Source organism: Mixophyes fleayi, chromosome 1 (assembly GCF_038048845.1).
Source record: "Mixophyes fleayi isolate aMixFle1 chromosome 1, aMixFle1.hap1, whole genome shotgun sequence".
Lineage (NCBI taxonomy): Eukaryota > Metazoa > Chordata > Amphibia > Anura > Limnodynastidae > Mixophyes > Mixophyes fleayi.
Window position 1 is genome coordinate 44,568,399 of NC_134402.1, and position 20,167 is coordinate 44,588,565.

General features: G+C 40.2%; 1 protein-coding gene across 14 annotated transcripts in view; it reads right to left on the reverse strand.

Moving 5' to 3' along the window:
- PROM1 (prominin 1) overlaps positions 1–20,167 on the reverse strand; it is a 176,116-nt gene that overhangs the window by 141,788 nt on the left and 14,161 nt on the right. For all 14 annotated transcript variants that reach the window (XR_012687505.1, XR_012687512.1, XM_075194691.1 and 11 more), the window contains exon 2: positions 11,772–12,164. Coding sequence is in view for 12 of the 14 variants with exons in the window: in XM_075194691.1 (XP_075050792.1) it covers positions 11,772–11,991 (220 nt within the window). In the remaining 2 variants the exon portion in view is untranslated. The remainder of the gene's footprint in view (positions 1–11,771; positions 12,165–20,167) is intronic.

Consider the following 20,167-nt stretch of genomic DNA (forward strand, 5'->3'; position numbering starts at 1 on the left):
AGAAACTGCAGTGGTAAGATATAAAGTATAGCGCTCTGCAGGTCTCCTGACAACTTTAATTACTACATGATCTTGATGCAGAAGAGATAGCAAGGATTTTACGTTATTTACTACCTATTCAGCTCTCCTATCACCTGCAACCTCTCACGGATAAATGACTGTCACAGTGTGCTATGTAGGAATGAGAACTAGCTGTTCCTCCTGCCAAGGTAAAGTATAGCTGTTGTCTTGCTTTTATGAAGGTAAGGGTTCAGCTAGTAAAATCCAGCCTTGCCCATGCTGCAGGACATATTGGATATCGAGATCTATTGTCAAAAGACCCAAAGAAAGGATATCCATGACCTGTCCTGAGAGGGGATAGTGTTATTAGGGATTACTCCAAGAGTGTGGTCCTGGTTCTCCCAATTCTAAAAATGCACATGCTATTTCTGATCTATAGTATTTGGCACCTAAAATGAAACAAGGGCTGGCTTTTGTGGGTCAAGTAAAAGGTATAGGCCACATTCATAAATATAGAAGCCATACCTATCACAACACATCTTTAAAAGGTTTACTATAGATTTTCTCTTCTATTCAACGTACTGTAGTAGATGGAAACTTGAACAAATAAGAAGAGTGTAGACAATGACTTGGGACAACAGAAGATACATTGAAGCGTTTCCATGGATGGATACAGACGAAATGACACTCAACTTTTGGAAGATGGGTTGGCTATCACATAGTTAAAGGAAAATATTTTCTTTGTGGAATGCAATCCAATATAAGTAACTAATAAAATGTCCTTCTTGAGTAGATATTAAAAATATGTGAAAACTGTGGGGGGGTGGAGACTTAAGAAAGCCAAAGTTACATACACATGTGCAATATTTCACAAATGACTTCAATTCCTACCCAGGGTAAATGCAAAATGAATAGAAATAAACGTACAAGTCGATAATTGATTTGCAATAGGGAATTTGCCTCAAATAATTACAAATATTACTATATAGAAACAACAGACATACCATCCCTGGTGCTCTTCCCTAAGACAGTGGTTTCTGTCAGGCTTTAGCTATTGCTGCCCTACCCACCAGTCATTCCTGTGATGTCCCTGATGAGTGAAACAACCTCCTGCCAAGGTGAAGTATAATTGCTACCTTGCCTGGTTCTTTAAGAATGTGGGGGCTCCACTAGTGTAATACGGCCTCCTGCAAATGACCTGCCCTGGGAGGAGACAGTATTATAGAGATTTTCTGCATGAGTGGATGATTTTGGGCAGAGTGTTGCCAAGTCTCCTACTAAAGAGTTAAATGTACTACATCTAGACCTGCAAATATATACGAGAGTTGTCAGACCCCATGCAACCACTAGATTAATCCTGGCTACTATCAAATAAATCAGCTCTGGAGCAGATGCATTGTTATCCCTTTCTTCAACAAACTGGTAACATGTTTGCATCCATCCCAACCATAACAGTTTCCAGGATCATATGTTTACCCCTGTGTATAGTAGTTATAGTACAAGACTGGGGTGGTTTCATATAGAGGATTGCTGAATAAAGCAATGGTTTACAGTTATATGTCCTAATAACTTTCATTCAGCCTCTTTGATACGATTAGCAAGTGTGGACTCATGCCTGAGAGATGCTTGCTTCAAAAGTTATTACTAGGTAGTGCCAAGCAAGCACTTGTTCTATTAATTTTTAGGATAATTTTCCAGTTGGGTGAAATTGTTCTACTGCATTTAGTGGATGAGGAGATTCTCATTAAAAGGAATAATTATGACACAATCATCAAAAATAAATTAGAGATGAACAGACTTGGTTCCCCGAGAACCGAACACACCCGAACCTAGCAGATCCAAATACCGGCTTGGTACTTTCGCGCGCCCTCAGAATTGAAAACGAGGCAAACCGTCATTGTTACATCATTGGATCTTGTGAGTTTTGGATTCCATAAGTACCGGCCTCCACGGCGATCCAGCGCATTTTACAGAGGGACACAGAAAGGGTGGCACAGTTCTTGGCAGTCTCTAGAGCAGTTAGGCAGCATCATAGGTAGAAAAGATAGAAAAGAAAGAGGAGGGGTCACAGTGTTCTTCAAAGTCTCCAGTGACATTCAGGAGAGCTCCAGTGCTCCATTACTAATTGTCATTGCTGAAATAGAATTAATAGGTCTGGCAGGCTTGGTCTTCTAAATCTACAGTCACATAATGTACTGTGCTGTGTTATATAGGTAACACACAAAGACATTGCACCATTGCTAATTGACATTGCTGAAATAGAAATACTAGGGCTAGCAGGCTTGGTATTCTGAATTTGCAGTCAAATTGTACAGTGTTATATAGGTTACACACAAAGAGGAGAGCTCCATTGCTAATTGTCATTGCTGAAATAGAAATACTAGTGCTGGCAGGCTTGGTCTAAATCTGCAGTTACATTTTACTGTACCATAGGTCACTCAGAAGCAGGAGATGTGGCAGGGTTCAGTGCTGAAACAGAAATTGTAATAATAGGGCTGTCGGTGTTCTTAAGTCTCCAGTGACATTCTACTGTGCCATAGCTTGCACAGAAACAGGAGGGGTGGCATTGTTCTTGTCACTCTCCAGTCTCAGTCATGAGGATACTAATCCCTCTACCTCATGTGCTAAAGTCTATGTTCAAGTGCATAGTGTTTTTAAGTCAGGGAAACAAAAATGTAAATTAAAACCTTGTACCTTTGTAAAGAAAAAAACACCTGTCTAATAAAGGTGACAGTTTTATGTAGAAAAACATAAAATTGCCAACATGCCATTCTACCCAAAATATTACCAAGCATACCAGCATCAGCAAGCTCCCTTCTCTCAGCTAGATCTCAGCACCTGCAATCTACACTGTCATCATATTCACCCTCATCAGTGTGTACATCATCCTTGAACAATACTAATTCATCCCCACTGGAATCCACCAGCACAGAAGTTTGTGTATTTTGATGTAATTGCCGGTAATGGCCTTCCTCATGGAATTTGTAGTTCATTTTACAGAAGAGATGTCACGATTTTTGGGCACTTCTTTTAGACCAGACCGAATGTCAAAATGTTGTGCAAACTCATCTGCATCACCACTGGGTGTCTTGGGAAAGCTTATTTTTTTCCTAGCAGCAATTTCCATAGAAGCTGAAGGAGGAGACGTCATTGTGTCATGTACCACTTGAGCTGTCAGCTTGCTGACAAGGAGCTCATTACATCTCTTGAGATCTGGGTCAGTTGGAAAGAAATAAAAGATATAACTCTTAAACCTAGAATCAAGCACAGTTGCCAAATGTAATGATCCTATTTCAAGATGTTGATAACTCTTGGATCCTGGTGAAGCTAATAAAGTACTTAATCTTACTCTTAATCCTCTTCTGTCTCCCCCCTCTACCAATCCCTCCACTGGCTCCCCATCCCCTACAGAATCGTGTTCAAGCTCCTCACTCTTACTTTCAAGGCCCTCTCCAACTCCACTGCTCCCTACATCTCCAACCTTATCTCCATTCACGGTCCATCCCGCCCTCTGTGTTCGGCTAACGACCGCCGCCTCTCCTCCATCCTGGTTACCTCCTCCCATGCTCGCATCCAAGACTTCTCCCGCGCTGCCCCCCTCCACTGGAACCAGCTCCCCCGCTCCATCAGAACTTCCCCCAACTTGTCCAGCTTCAAACGGGCCTTAAAAACCCACCTTTTCCTTAAAGCCCTCCAGTCCTCCATCTAATTGTCCTCCTCCCAGTCTCCGCCTACCCCCCTCCCACTCCTGCCCTCCCTCCTGTCCCCCTCCTTTTCTTTCTCCTCTCCCCCCCTATCCGTCTCAGCCTCCGTTCTCCCCATTCCATCCTCCTACCTCTGCGTCTCTGTCCGTCCTACCCTCCCCTTAGATTGTACGCTCCTTTGAGCAGGGCCTCCTTTCCCTCTGTTCTCCACCACCTTAACTCTGCTCTCCAGCTCCTTGTCTCTTCCGTGAGGTGCTCCTGCCCTTCTACCCCGCTGGGGGCTCTCACCTCTCATCTAGCTGTACATTGAGCTTCTGAGTTACTGTGCTTTTTGTTAACTGTACCGTGCTGTCTCACCCTGTATCGTGCTTCTGTCTGTCCCTGTACGGCGCTACGGATACCTAGTGGCGCCCTATAAATAAAAATTAATAATAATAATAAAAATAATAATAATAATAATAATAATAATCTACAAGTCCAAACATAATTAGCGGAATTGCTTTGTTTCATTTTCTCATTTAATTTATCTGGCTGCTTTTCAAAAAGTTTAATTATGGGAACCCCTTGACTCAAGCTAACAGAGTCTACAATCTCATCACAGATGACTACTTCGACCGGTTTCAGCACCTTGCACAACACGGAAAGTATTCTCCACTGCACTGGACTAAAGTACATTCCCCCTAAATTCTATTGTTCTTGCAGCTGCTGCATTCTCCTACATGCTGTTGTAGAATCCCAAAAATGACCCTAAATATTTCAGGACACAGACAGCATCTCCTGCATGTCATTGTCATTTTTTTTAAAAAAGTTCTGTACCACCAAGTTGATTGTGTTTGCAAAACAGGGAATGTGATGGAATTTCCCCCGCCGTAATGCTCTAACAATATTGGTGGTGTTCTCAAAAATCACATATCCTCAGGAGAGTCCAAGCAGTATAAGCCATGCTGCAATGACATCCCTTAGTTTTTCAAACAGATTGTCAGTGGTATTAACTCTGACCTGCGCCTTGTCTCATCACTGATAACAACCTCTCTCTCCCACCTAGTGCATAGTTCTCCCGTGCTGCTCCCCCCTTATGGAATTCCCTACCATGCTCAATTAGACTTTCCCACAGCCTTTAAATCTTTAGATGCTTTTTGAAATTCCATCTTTTTTTTTTAGAGGTGACCTTATCATCGATAACACTATTCACACTAATGCAACCTCACAACTATCCCAATCTCCACTCTGAGCCACACTCGCTCCTCTTGTGTCTCACTAATGAGCGGGGTCCTCCGTGCCCTTTGTTTTCATGTCTCCATTCATTTTGTCTGCCTTGTCTGTTCTTGTTTTACGTATGTCCTTATCTTCCCTACTCTACAGCGCTGTGGAGCGCTGTGGTGCCCTACAAATCTACGATAAAAATAATAATACTAATAATACTACTACTAATAATAATATGCCTCTTAGTGAAGCAGATGATACACAGAGTAGCCTGCCTCTGAAAAATACCACGGTATTGGGTACATGCTGCTGCTGTCCCTGCTGGTGAAGGTGAATCATCAACCCAGTGGCCTGTTACAATCATTTAATCTTTAGTTTGCCCAGTTGCACTTGTCCACATATCTGTGGTTAAGTGTACGGTGGGTAGAATGGCATTTTGTAGCCCAATAATTAAATTTTTACAATCCTTCCTGTAGAGCTGAGGAATAGCTTTTCTAGTGAATTGGTGTTGTGATGGAATTTGGTAATGGGGACATAAGACCTCAAGTAACTGTCTAAAACCAGCTGCATTAATAGTGGATATTGGACGCAGATCTAATACTAGCATAGTTGCCATGGTGTCTGTGATCCGCTTTGCCATTGGGTGACAGCTTTCATACTTGTTTCTTCTTGCAAAGGATTGTTTAACAGTCAATTGTTGTAAACTACTAGTAGTCTTCTTCTTGGTCTGCTTCTGGGATGAAGATTCACCACCAGCAGCAGCAGCCGGGGGACTAACGCTCAAGAATTCTTCTGAGGAATCCAGGATAGTGGAGGAGTCATCTTGCCTTAGCAACGTGGATGCAGTACTAACACCGATTGCTACTGAGGATATTGATGAAGACGATGTTGTGGGTGTAGATTGCAGGCATCAGGATCTAGCTGAAAGAAGAGACTTGCTGATGATGGACTGATTGTTGTTATTTTATTAGCATAAGTTTCTGATTTTCCCAACAGCTTGCCATGAACTTGCTTAAAATGGTGTAACATGGATGAGGTTCCTAGATGGTTAAGGTCCCTACCTCTACTGACTGTGGCTTTACAAACACTACAAATTGCTAGACAACTGTTGTCAGGATTTGGGTAAAAATAATTCCACACATAAGAGGTGGATTTTTTGGTCTTAGGCCCAGGCATGACAATGGCCTTCTTCTTATCACGTGCAAGAACTGCTGCAATCTTTGTTTGAAAGTGTTTGTAAATAATATTGTGATCTGTGAGGTGGTCAAAATTGACTGCAAAGGACTTCAAATTAGTGTTATTGAGGTTAATTATAATGTAGGGGGGAAAAAAGCAAGAATATGTGATGCTAGTCAAAAAAATAGGTATTTTATAAAACAAATCGGGATCCAAAACCAAAACACGCAAGGGCGGTTTTGCCAAAGCCAAAACACGAAGTTAACCGAGACCCAAATCCAAAAGGGTGGTCAGTGAACATCTCTATAATAAATACACATATGAAATGGTAAAAAAATTACTGCGCTGAGTAGAATATATTTTCTTTTGAAGCTCAGAATTTCCATATAGAGTTTGAAGACTAATCTTTAACCTCATTTCAGAGGATGAGCAAGAAATATTTTTATTTATTACCAATGTGACCACCCAGCTTGATAGCCTTGAACATTTAACAGCATATTTCTCTAGAACTGGCTTCTCTTTCCCATCCCTCTTTAGTTTTTTAGGAAGACAAGAGCAGGATGAATCCCAACCTCATTTTAAATACTCTAGTACTTAAAAGGTTAACATACGCTTTAATATACAAGCAATTACATGAAATAAAAAGCGTGCAGAGCATTGAACATATTCATCTTTGCAGAGAATAAATTGACTGACATATGGTAGGGAAAAAAAAAAAAAAGATTAAAGGATTAGCTAATTAAATCGCATGACTTAAATCTCCAAGCGATCCACATATGCAGTAGTGTTGATCTATAGAAGGATGCCTGCCAGTAATACATAATGGTAGTTTTGGCCCAGCAATTACTTGTTGTGACAAGAGAACTGGTGAGCTCTTGCAGAATGGGGGCGGAATATGTAGGCACTCTATAAATAACTGTTATGTAATATACAGATGTCGTGTCATACGCAACAGTATCCTTGTGGTTATTACAGTATGTGTGCAAATCATGTTTCCAGGCTATTCATCTTATACTGAGAAGAAAGAAGTGTTCAGCTATGAGACTGGTAGACCTTCAAATGACCTTGGGTGTGTGACTTGTGCAACCTATACCATGCACCAAAATGTTGACTATATGTTTGGTTGGATAACAAAGTTGTGGGTTGAGAGTAGAAATATATGTGGTATTTAGAAAATAAATTACATAATACTAGAGAAAGGACTCACTTATTTACATTTTATAGTTTAGCTGACCTTGGGTGGAATAAATAAAAAATAAATAAAACAAAGTTTAAATATCATCTTATTAATGGTATATTCATGAAAGAAGAAATGATTGTTTGAGAATACACTGTTAAATATGTACTCCCAGGTAAGGTGAACACAAAATAAATCACACTACCCATGTCACCTCTCACTGGAGCCATAGAGGCTGCAATCATTGAAACGTCTTATCTGTCCTCCCACTAACCTCCCAATTCCCCCCCCCCCCCGCCCTTTCCCCTCCCCTCCCACCTCTGCAACTCTCTAAAAGTCTTGTGGGCGCTCTACTACTGAAATGGAGCAGTTCCAGGAACAATGGTTTCAGTCTGCAGCTCTCAGGGCTCCACTTAGGGAAGCAATCTGACAGTGAAAATTACAAGTGAAAGATGGTATGGTTCTAATATATATTATATCATAATTAAATATATGTATTCTGGAGCGATTCCTTGATTGATATTTAAATATAACTTTTGACACTGCATGGTTCATTCAATGTTTTATTTGTTTGTTTTTTTTCCCCAAACGCTTACTTTGACAAAACCTTCTATGTTATTTTCATTATATTAAATAGACCATTAATTGAACTTTAATAGTGGGAAAAATTATAATGCCATATTTCTGGCTCTTGCGGTTTAATAATAGGGCACTGATTTTGTTTAACAGGTGAACAATACTGCCAAGTTATAATAACCCATTGCATTTCTACCATACTGGGGACTTCATTATAATCTGCATAGATGATGTACTCATTTCTTTGTGGAGAAGGAAATAAGAAAAGGTTGTGTTTGGTCACATTTCCATTCCCAACTAAATCAATGGCTCACCTTCACTCACAAGTTCCCCCGATGTGGAAAAATGAACAAATTGACTATCTCCACACACATCAAAGTAGTGTTAGAAGAGCTCCAGATTTTCCGGCTCCTAACTGGCTCTATTTGCCTAGCTCCGAATGCAGGATGGTTTGTAAGCCAATACAAACTGTCAGTTCCATCTCACAACTGCTGCAGAAACCTCTAATCCATCTTGTAGCTGCTCCAGACACTCCTAATCAATCTCATGGGTGCTCCAGAAACCCCTGATCCATCTCATGGGTGCTCCAGAAACCCCTGATCCATCTCGCTGCTGTTCCAGAAACCCCTGATCCATCTCGCTGCTGTTCCAGAAACCCCTGATCCATCTCACTGCAGCTCCATCTCACTGCAGCTCCAGAAACCCCTGATCCATCTCACTGCTGCTCCATCTCACTGCAGCTCCAGAAACCCCTGATCCATCTCACGGCTGCTCACATACATTGATTTTTGTTCTAAACTTTAGTGTCACATTCCAGAGCCCTGTTCCATTCTGGTTTCAGCACCAGCTCTATTCCAGCTCTGGAGCATAGCTGGAAAAAAAAATCAAAACTGATCAGCTCCACTCCAGATCCAGGTCTTGGAGTCGGCACCTAAGTCAGAGGCATAGCCCAGCCCTACTTTGAAGTCTCATCACAATGTGGTCACTGGAGGCATTATTCCAATGAAGTTCATGAATTATATTTACTTACTAAGTGTTCTCTACATAATGATGTACGTTAGTAAATTTTAGTAAATATTTATAAACAAAAGTGTGTGTACATGTGTGTGTGTGTGTGTGTGTGGGTGTGTGGGGGGGGGGGCTGTTATAATTTTTGAACAACTAAGAACAATGATTATGGATGCACCAGCCTTAAACTAAAACCCCTTAGATGTCCCTCTTAGCCTTAATAAAAAGGTTTCTGCTATTGACCTAATTTCCACGGAATTGTAAAGGGATCTTCAAAATAAACTCTTTTAATTATCTAGCAAATTAATTCCAACAGCTTGAACTTCTTTACATGAAATGCATTTATCTATGAATGAGATTTGGGGTCAGTGTAATAAACTGAATCATTAGTACGGCCAATTGGATTAAGATTACGGGAAAAAAAAAATCATTAAACCCTACTGCTATTTAATTGAGAAGTAAATATGAACACTAGATGCTTTAAATCTGTTGTTCCTAAAGTGCAAATTCAAACAGTGTAAACAATTAAACAAGGTGCTTACATGAGGTAATTGTCTTCTCATTTGTAGTTGTGTTTCTCTCATTGCTTGTTTATTATAACACTACTAGAATTTTGTGCATTTTAATTTAACCCAGTGGTTAAGGGAACATTCAACAATACCCTTCTCACACAGAGGCATGGACCTGGGAATAACCCAGGTAGTATGTCGGTGTGAATGGGCCAGCCTTGGTCATGCGACCCGGGTCCACGACCAGGGTTCTTCCCGCGTTGGAGCCGGATATGCTGCAGTATGAAATGTGTTCCCAGGTTATTCAACCCCAGTTCTGTTAAAAGCAGCTCATTAGCCTCTGCTACGTCATCTCTATGAGCCTCTGCTGTCCCCTTTTAATGACTCAACTTGAAGACACAGGTCCAGTGTGAAAGGTGGAAACCCAGGATATACCCGAGACCAAAGTGCGTTGTAAAGGGATGCAAGACGGGTTGAAACCGTGTTCATTAATGTGTGTCTGACCCAGAATTTTGGTGAGAGTTTTTTATTATTATTATAATTATTATTATTATTATTGTGGATTGTCATCTTCTTTTGGAATTGTATGGTACTAAGAACAAAACACAAAATATAAGTTTTGTAAATTAAGTGGAATGTTGTCTTTGAACAAGTTGTCAAAGTGATCCTACTTTTTTCAGGGAACATATCATTAATTCAAGGCATAAAGCAGATGTGCATAATTTTCATTAATCACACTAGAAGCCTAAAGGTACAGTAAACCAGTACTCAGTATATTGTTGATGCTGAGAACACAAAGAAAAGTCTGAATTAATATGGACTCAGTGATTTCAGTTATTGAAATTCACCTTTTTGATATCACACCTTTTATTACCTGTAAGTAAGCTCAAGTACTAGGATACATACTCTGAGCTCATCAAATATTGAACGTGCCATAATAGAGCTGATAACTAAAATAGAAGATCCCTAAGTACGATCAAAACGCTTATGAAATGTCTGTCCGGCCTTGTATTCGGCTTGTTCTAGTTTTGTCATAGGGCTCCCCGATTTTTCTCACTAGAAATCTTTTTTTCCATAGTTCTAACTCCGGAAGGACCCAAATTTATATGATGGGCAGGGATCATTCAACCATTCACTCTCACTTAGCACCCAAACGGAGGTATAAGGTAGATTGAATATTCTAGTGTTTCATTACAAAATGATGGGAGCACTAGTCAAATACTGTGTACATTGTATACATTGTCCAGGGGGCCTATTCGAGTCAGATCAAGTTCAGCTTGTCCAGCTCTTACCCGTGGTTCCATGCCTATTGTGTACCTTAAGGGAACATAATACTGAACAATAGACGCTCAGAAGTGGTATATTTTCAACAGAATCATTTTAAAAGTAGGTCTCCATTGGTTTCCTAACAGATATTCTCCTTTCTCTATGATGGTCTGAAGTGCATAGATTCTGTCATACATATTTCTCAATAATTAGATAAACGATACACTGCAATCTTGTTGGAATAATATATTATAGAACGTAATATTTGCAGATTACTTATTAATGCTGTCATGACGTACCGCATGAATGACCCCAAAATAAAAGTGAGGTCAGAGAAGGATTGGAATGTTTTCGACTGTGCGTGTAAATCATCATATATAACCTCTACGTGTCTGTGTGTTATTTACTGTCTGCACTTACATGCCCCCAAGTAACTGCTTGCTTGGCCTGTATGGTCATATCTGTCCACTGTAGCCATCCAATTCATAGGCAGAATTGGAAACCAATAACCACAAAGTTTTCTGTGCAAAATAACTTTTGCCCGTATTTTTACTGGCTATGGATCCCAAACTTTCTCAGTTCGAGGCACCCTAAGGGTCTCCATAATTTTTTCAAAGCACCCCTAAGCCACAATAATTACTAAGTAATCCCGGCCTTGCTTACCACTGGCCCTGGCCACGACACCCGTGTAAGATCGCCACGGCACCCCAGGGAGCAACGGCGGCAATTTGGCAACCACTGGCCTAATATATACTGTACACGTAAAAAGCATATATGTGATAGTTTTCCCTGAAACAAATATATTTGGGTAAGTTGAGTCTCTCCACATTCGGACTCATGGATTTCAGATGCCCAATGTGGCCAGCACAATATGCCCCTTCATGTCTATGTGCGTGCTGGCACAGACTTGGCGTCAAGAGAAGAACTGGTAGAAGCTACATTCACCTGCTACTGTAGCCACCAGCATCACTGTCAGACTGCAAAACACACAGCTATTATTAGTGCTATGAACAAGGCATCTAACAACTATGACTGAATGAAAGTCCTGTCGATTATTCAACTCACTCCCAAGAGATCACAAAGGCGCATAAATTCATTGTGACATCTGAAGTAGGATCAGCTATAATAAATAATGCAATTAGGGGCACTTACCTTGAGGGAATGCATTTGGCTGTACAATATACAGGAATCCTTGCACTATATGAAATAGTAACCCTATGGGCCCTGGTTCATGGTACGCGTTGGTATCATAACTTCCAGTGGGAACATATCCAAAATCCAAGGGTGCCAGTCCCTTGTCATTAGAAAGGGTTTTTTCACAGACTGTAATCCCACAGATGATCAGCAGCAGTATATAAAGTTTAACAGCCATTTGTGTTAAAACCACATCGGCCTCCTAGATGTTTTCGGTTGAAATAAACCCTGTGTCTCCGCTGTACCAGTGTTGTAGAGAGCAGCCGACGTTCTTAGTCCTGTGTCTAATTCCAATGTCTGCTCATTTGGAGGTAGGAAGGGATTTAGCAGACAGGATCTTATAGGTCACTGCTGGGAAAAAAGAAAAACAAAACCGTATTAAGATCCATAGATTAAGAATGCATCTCTGTGAGTGGCTCCTAGGATATCAGAAAGGATGTAGTAAAACGAGATATTTTATTTATATTCATTATAAGGCAATGCTGCATTAATGTTAGGGAGTATTTTGTCATACTTTGCAAACTATTATTTTAATTAGATTGCAAGCTCTTTAGAGCAGATGGATTGTAAGAAATTATGAGTCATACATTTATCTAGCATGTCTCATACTTTCCACAATGTAAGTAAACCAGGGACCCTTTACATATATGCAACATGTATAAAATGTACCTGCAACTGACACATAAGGGGGAATTCAATCCGGATGTGTCTACGGAACAGCACGCGGAGACACATTGCGCCAGAATTTTTTCTCAAATATCTGCTCATTTTCCCTGGAGTCCCATAGGAATGCGAGGAGAAAATGAGCAGAGATTCTGTACCTTATTGTTCGGCAAAATGTGCAGCCAGACACTGCCATGACCGACGGCACATCACCAGCAACGGAATTCCCCCCATAAAGTACCAAAGCTTATTAAACATAATTCCGAATAACAATATGCTGTTAACAAATGAACATTTATTGAGGAAACATTTACAGACATAGTAGTCTATTTACTGTGCCCCGGCATTAACCTACAATTTGTTTTGCTGTTTAGTGCTGTTTCACCCAAATTTGAGAAGGAAATTTTGCTGGCGCAGCACAGTGATATACCGCTCCCTGGCAATACTGGCTGGCAGCATCTTGCCGCTTCGCCAGCCAGCTCAGGGCGCCTCTATGAATGCATGACCCACCAGTGTTGGATGACGCATGCACATTAGAACTGGAAGCTGGGACTTGGGCTTGCAGTTCCACTTTCATTAAAATGTATAAATATATATATATATATATATATATATATATATATATATATATATAAGATATATATAAGGAATAATTGGTTTATTTAAATAGTAAGGTATTTTTTCCGGTACTGACACCCAGCTATCTCCATCTTGAGATGGCGAAAGCCGTAGGTTGGCAATGTCAGTATTTGTACTGCTGATGTTCTTGGTAAATAGGCTTCCCAATGCCTTGTCGGCGATACGCGGTGACAGCTAACACCAACCCAGGGACTCTGGTAAAAGGGGAGAAGCCCTAAATTCGGTACAAACTCTATCTTCACCTGAAGAAGGGCTTTTCTCCCTTACATAAATAGGCCCCAGAGGCTGATACTTGGGAAATTATAATAACTGAGAAGCGCTGTTGATGATGGCTTTCTATACTGAATCGTCGGACATACGTATACACATACTAGTTATTATGTCTGACTTGTTGTTTTAGAATTGGATATATCTTCAGATGCACCTCACTGAACATATACACATCTTTTTATTTTTAGGTACATCTTTTCCTACGTATGTTCGGAGTGCAAATGTGTCTACCTGTAAATGAGCCCTTAAAGCGTTGTCTTAATTAGAAATAAAAAGCAAAAAAATAACGTGATTACGTAAGTATTCACACTAGGATGCTAAGATACAAGGCTGTAAACCCTGGAGCAAACAGTTGTCTTCAGACGTCACTAAATTAATTGAATGGAGTCCATCTGTGCACTATTAAAAAGTGTTTACATTTATCTCCATATACATACACCCGTCTGTAAGAAAATGCCCCACAGTTGATAGTGCATTTCCAAAATCTTGAAGAGAAAAACAATAAAAAACAACAAAATAAAATAAAAATAAAAAAGAGAGTTCTGTGTAGGAGTCACTATTTTTTAAAATATAGAAACTCTCAAACTGACAGCCTAAGGATTGAAATTTCTTCTCCCCTCTTTTTAAATTTTAACACTTTTCCAGTTCTGTTTATTACATTATTTTATTTCTATTTCAATTGGGACAAAAAAAATAAATAAACATACATACATGAAGGAGTCTGACAAAAAAATCTTTTAATGAATAGAAATAAAGACATCGGGGTCAATTTATCATTAGTGGACGGCAGTGAGAATCATTTTGCATTGCTGCATACCACAGTGATACAAAATGCTCTGCCACTTGAATTTATCAAGCGAGGGCTTATTGGCGAGCACTGGTGAACCCCCTTCCCCCCCACCTCCCAAACTTACTAAACTCTTCTTCACTGGCAGACTAGTGCTGTCAGTAAATTGAGTCTCTGGCCCCTGTGTGGCTACTGCGCAGGCGTGGATGAGGTCACGCATGTGCATAGCGATGGATGGGGAGCGTCTTCTTTGGTGGCGTCCAATGGACTCCATTAAAAAGGTAAGCTAACACCATCTCGGCAGTAGTTTTATTTAAGGCTGATGGTGCAAAGAAAAGCTTGTTAAATTGAGTCACATCGCAGTCCCCATAGAAGTCTACATGGACCGCAGTGACAGTTTAAAATCTCTGATTTCTCCTGTTTTAAATCCTTTCTAAATTAAACAAATAGTTTTCTTGGCCATTCTTTGGAAAAAAAACAGCTGTTTTCTCCAGATTTTTGGCTCATCGCCGCTTATTAAATAAACCCCATAGTTTTTAATTTAGTGTGATAAAAACACTAGAGTGGATGCAGGTACACACTTGGGAAGGGGGGGGCGGGTTCAGAACATTCAAAGCAGATCAGAGAAAAGGTTTTTGAATAACACAAATCAGGAAGAAAATAAGAAGAGTTTGAAGATCTCATAGCACCCAGACCACTGTCAAGTCCATCATAAAGTAATGGATATAAGCTGGCACAACTGGGAATTTGCCTACACTTTCCAAAACTGAGCATCTGTGTAAGGAGAACACTGGATAGGAAGGCCACCAAGAGGCCTCTGGCAACTGTGACAACGTTACAGTCTTTCATGAGAGAGATGGGAGATATGGTCTTTGGGGCAATAACAGCCCTAGTACATCACAAATCTGTACTTTATGGAAGCAAGGCTGGCAAAAGAAAACAACTGTTGAAGGAAAGACGTGACAGGCCAACATTACCAGGAAGATTCTATGGTCGGTGAGATCAAGAATTAACTTTTTGGTGTCTACTCTGGGCGCTTTGCTTGGCACAAGCCTGACACTGCTCATAATCCCAGAAACTGGCAAACATAGTGACTTAGCCTAATACTTGTCTGCATCAGAGACTGGGACACTTGTGAAAATACAGGACATAATGGTGGGAGCAAAATATAGACACCTCCTCGAAAAAATCCTACTGTATTCTGCAAGACTTGGGAGAAGATTTACCGTATTTACCCATGTATAAGACGCACCTTAATTTGGGGCCCAACCTCATGTTACTTTTGGTGAAGAGACTAGAGCGAGGGTGCGGGAAGCTGAGTCTCTGTCAGCCATGTCATTCTGCATCCCTGGGTGATCGGAGGTAAATAGGTAAATACCACTGCCACTGTATAAGACGCACCCAGCTTTTAGACCCCCAAATATTTGGGGAAAAGGTGCGTCTTATACATGGGGAAATACGGTATATTCCAGTAGAAGGATGACCACAAAGCATATGGCAAAAAATACAGTTGAGTGTTCCAATTATAAATAAAGAAATCAATCTCCCAGAGTAGCACGAAGCTCAGACCTTAATCCCATCAAGAATCTGTGGAATAATGGTAACCATCCAACCTGATGGAACACAGGCAATATTGCAAAGAAGACGGAGTGAAAATTGCAGTGTCCAAATGTACAAAGCTGGTACAGATTTGTCTAAATATAGTCACTGCTGTAATTGCAGCCAAAAGCTGCATAGGGGTGGGAGGGGGAATACATATGTAATCAATAATTGAGTTATTTTTGTAGTCAGTGTAATGGGGACAACATGTGAAATATGTGGAAGCACTAAGATACAGGGCTCTGCCCTGAAGAGCTGACAATTTAGCATGGAGAAGGTTGAAAATAACCCTACAATACAGTATAAAAATCAACGTGTATCAACATAACATTTATATATATTATGACAGTGGAAATCATTGCAGCATTATAATCTTATTCAGGAGACAAAGTGGAGACTGAATTCTTTGCATAAAAGGCATCACCGAACAGATCAGTTTAAGTCTCTTCACAAATAAAAAGCCACATGAAATTGTAAAACAGTGCATGCCTTTATTGATGCTCCCCGAGGTCAGCTGTGAAATAGGATAAAAGATGAAAGGTAGGGAAGCAGCCTCTCCAAACATGAGATTACCCGGACAATGGTCCCCACAGACAAAAGAAGCCTCTGTTACGAAGTTTTTAGAAGCATAAGTTTAGAATCGCTCTCATTATAGTAACATATGTTAATGTCTGATACTGGGGAGGTTATCATTAGTAACGTGCACTGGTGTGGAACATTATGTGCAACAGAGGCGCCATCCAATATCCGGGACGTTTACTATATACTCCCTATATCAATGGTCAGGGAACAGGGGTAAATTACCCCAAATGGGGTAAAAATGAAATTCCTGGGGGTAATGCTGCCGATTCACATGCTGTCAGTTGGATTGTAGACCCCTTTAAATGTGAAATTGCTGTTGTACCAGAAAAGCCTCAAAGGTTGGCAGAGGCACTTCTTGAGCTTCGATGCAATAATGAAGCAAGTATTGCATTTGAAAACAAAGCAGATCTGTCATATTTTTGGATGTCAATAGCTGCAAAGGCATTCAAAATTACACATGAGGAGGCCGTCAAAAAGTTGTTGCCTTTTGCAACAACCTACCTGTGCGAACAAGGATTTTCCACTCTAACAAACATAAAAACAAACCAGAGAAATCGATTGGAATTGGATGCTGAAGACTGTATCCAAATTACTCTGACATCAAAATGCCCTAATATTGATGCTCTCGTATCAAAAATGAAGCAACATCATTTCTCCAAAACCTGGAGTTTTGAAGTTGAAGCTTTCAAAGAAATTTTGAATAGATTCAATAAAATTTTGAATTCCAATAATTAATAATATATGATTTCCTTCCTTTCAAATCAAGGGGGTAACGTCGGCGTATCTAAATATATTTTGGGGTAAAAGGTAAAAAAGTTCCCTGACCCCTGCCCTATATGGTGGTAATACTAATGACTGGGTGTTTCACAGGATGAAAATGATTAATGTATTCATCACAAAAAAAAAATGATATTAGACTAGGGAACATATTTATCAAAGGGCAAGGAGCACATTTGCCTTTCAAAATGTGTTGTGGTGTTGGGGGGGGGGCGATATTTTACATATTAAATCTGTGGGCAGCTTAGTGGTTAACACTTCTGCCTCACAGCACTGGGGTCATGAGTTTGATTCCTGACCATGGCCTTATCTGTGTGAAGTTTGTATGTTCTCCCCGTGTTTGCGTGGGTTTTATCCGGGTGCTCCGGTTTCCTCCCACACTCCAGAAACATACTGGTAGGTTAATTGTCTGCTGTCAAATTGACCCTAGTCTCTCTCTCTGTCAATGGGTGTGTGTATATATTAGGGAATATAGACTGTGAGCGCCAATGGGGCAGGGACTGATATGAGTGTGTGTACAGCGCTGTGGAAATAGTGGTGCTATATAAATAGATGATGATGATCTGCTACTCATATATATCTACTATATAAATGCCTAGTGGCGTGTGTGAAAAAAAAAACAACCAAGCTGCAGCGCCACCTGCTGGGCAGAGTTATACACTGACCTATATATTTCTTGAAGGAGAAGTGACAGTTGGGAGTGGTTAGTGGTTGCCGGGGGTGACAGTGGGGAGTTTTAACACCTTAAGTAGCTTGATGAGGGAAGTGGCGATGAAGATGAAGGATGAGGTGATGGAGAAAAATGATGAGGTGGTGACAAAACCACGTTAAAAAAGGGCGCTTGCGTCGGGAAGTAACGCTCTTCCCCTGAGGAGGCCTGGGCTAGGCCCAAATGCATGACAAGAACCTTTTTAACACCTTAAGTAGCTTGATTTGACTAGAATGCATGAGTATCATGCACAGGTTAACACATTATATATATATATATGCTTTCTTCTTATGAAAAGCTTCTAATTTTATATTTTTAAGACAAATAGAGCAGAACGTGGCATCTGTGGTGGTAAATTAATGTTAAATTGTTGCTATAAGTCCTTTTAATATACCATTTTAAAAGGGAAATTCTAAGTAAAAAAAAAAAATCTAACAATAAAACAGCCCCACATAGAGGCCAAATATCCTCAAAATGAACATCGTCCATGAAAGCATTGACCTGTAAAAGGATTTCGCTGAAAGTTTTTACTCCCATAAAAAAAAAAAAATTCCCCCCAATATCGCTGCAACAAAATGGTCACAATGTGCATAATTCATGTCAGTCACCTGCATTTTCTGGGGGGAGAGGGTGCAAAATTTTGGCCGGTGCAAAATTGTGACAGAGAGAGGTATAAACTGAAAGTCATTTAAAAATATAAGCGAACAGTTATTCTCCAAAGTAAAAAGAAACCATGACAGAAGAAGGCAGTAATGTTTTCATCTTGACATACTCTACTTGACAAAAAGACTGAAGGCAACGAGTCCTCACTGGCGGGTACTTGAGGTTAAGCATTTAGGAGAGACAAGGACAGCAACAGGTGCAGGTGAGACAGTCCCTCTCCCCCCTCAACATCTCTTCACCCTCTGTTCTGCTATACAGTTCTGATTTTGCTAAGTAGAGCTAAGTTTCGAAAACATGGGAACATAATCACTGGTGGGGGGGGGGGGGGGGCAGATTTAAATTAAAGAATCGTTTATTTTTACCTACTGTGTTTCAGCCAGGCATGGGGCGTTAGAGGGGTAGCTAGATACATATTAGCTTAGGGCAGCCTGAACCCTTAATCAGGCCTGTTGCTATCACAAAAAAATTGCAATGTTTGTAAACCTAGTGGATTATTAAAAGCATAATAATATATTTATAATAAGTAATTATTTTGTTTTCTACTATAAAACTTCTATAAAACTGAATATGCATTTGCTCTTGGCAGATATACCAAGTCACATGGACCTGTCTTATATTGTGTGTAAGACTGAAAACTGAGTGTTATTTGTCACCAAGAGAGTAAAAAAGGTTATTTGCCCTCATAAAAATTAACATTATTTGTTTAATAGCGCTTAATATTTGTCACTTTTTTCTTGTTGCGCAAACTGTAAGAACTGGAAATTTTTTCACATGATCACAACAATTTATTAAACCAAACTGATAGTTGTCTTTCATTACTTTCACTTTATGAGCTTCACAGTGAAGCAATATAGCCCTATAGCTCCCAACATTCAGGATCCAGAAAGCGGGACAAAATAAGCTCACTCCTGACACAGAAACTTCGCCCAGCTACACACAAACTCCGCCCACAAATTGCCATATTTGGTCAAAGACCCACCCGCTTGCCCATTAATCCTCACTCCTTTTGCGGGACGTGAATCTGGACATCCTGCAAAAATAGGGACAGTTGGGAAGTATGCAGCCCACAGCACATTAATGAATATTAATATCTTTTGCATAAAATAAAGACACAATACTCTTGTTTAGTGTAAGGAAAGTCACAAATGTTATTGAAAATTAAATTGAATTGAAGTGGTGGCAAGACGAATCCGCCTACAGTCATATCCATAAACCATAAAATTATTGCACTAAAATATTCAGACACTTCTAGGTAGTAGAGCCCAACTCTACCCTGTTTTAGGTCATTATCTGAAGCCCACCCAATCAGGTGGTGCCCCATAACTCCCCAAGGAGTAGTATAACTACCTGAACCTCCGTGCCCAACATGCCACCCGAATGTCATTATGGCTGCTAATTGGACTGCTTTCCACCACAGCTAGGTTCCCCCACACTAGGAGCCTAAGCCCGCTACTACCATGATCTCTCAAAGCCTAACAAGAAGCTGAAAAATTTGCTCAATGAAATAAGCCAAACCTGTCTTGGAAAAATAAACCCCATCTGCCTTATAGAACTGCGGGAATTTAGGCCTAATGGCTGGATAACTAACCAATGAACCCCGAAAACCTATAAAGAAAACTTTCCAATGCTTCATTAGAATGAACCTTGTCTAGACCAATTGGATTA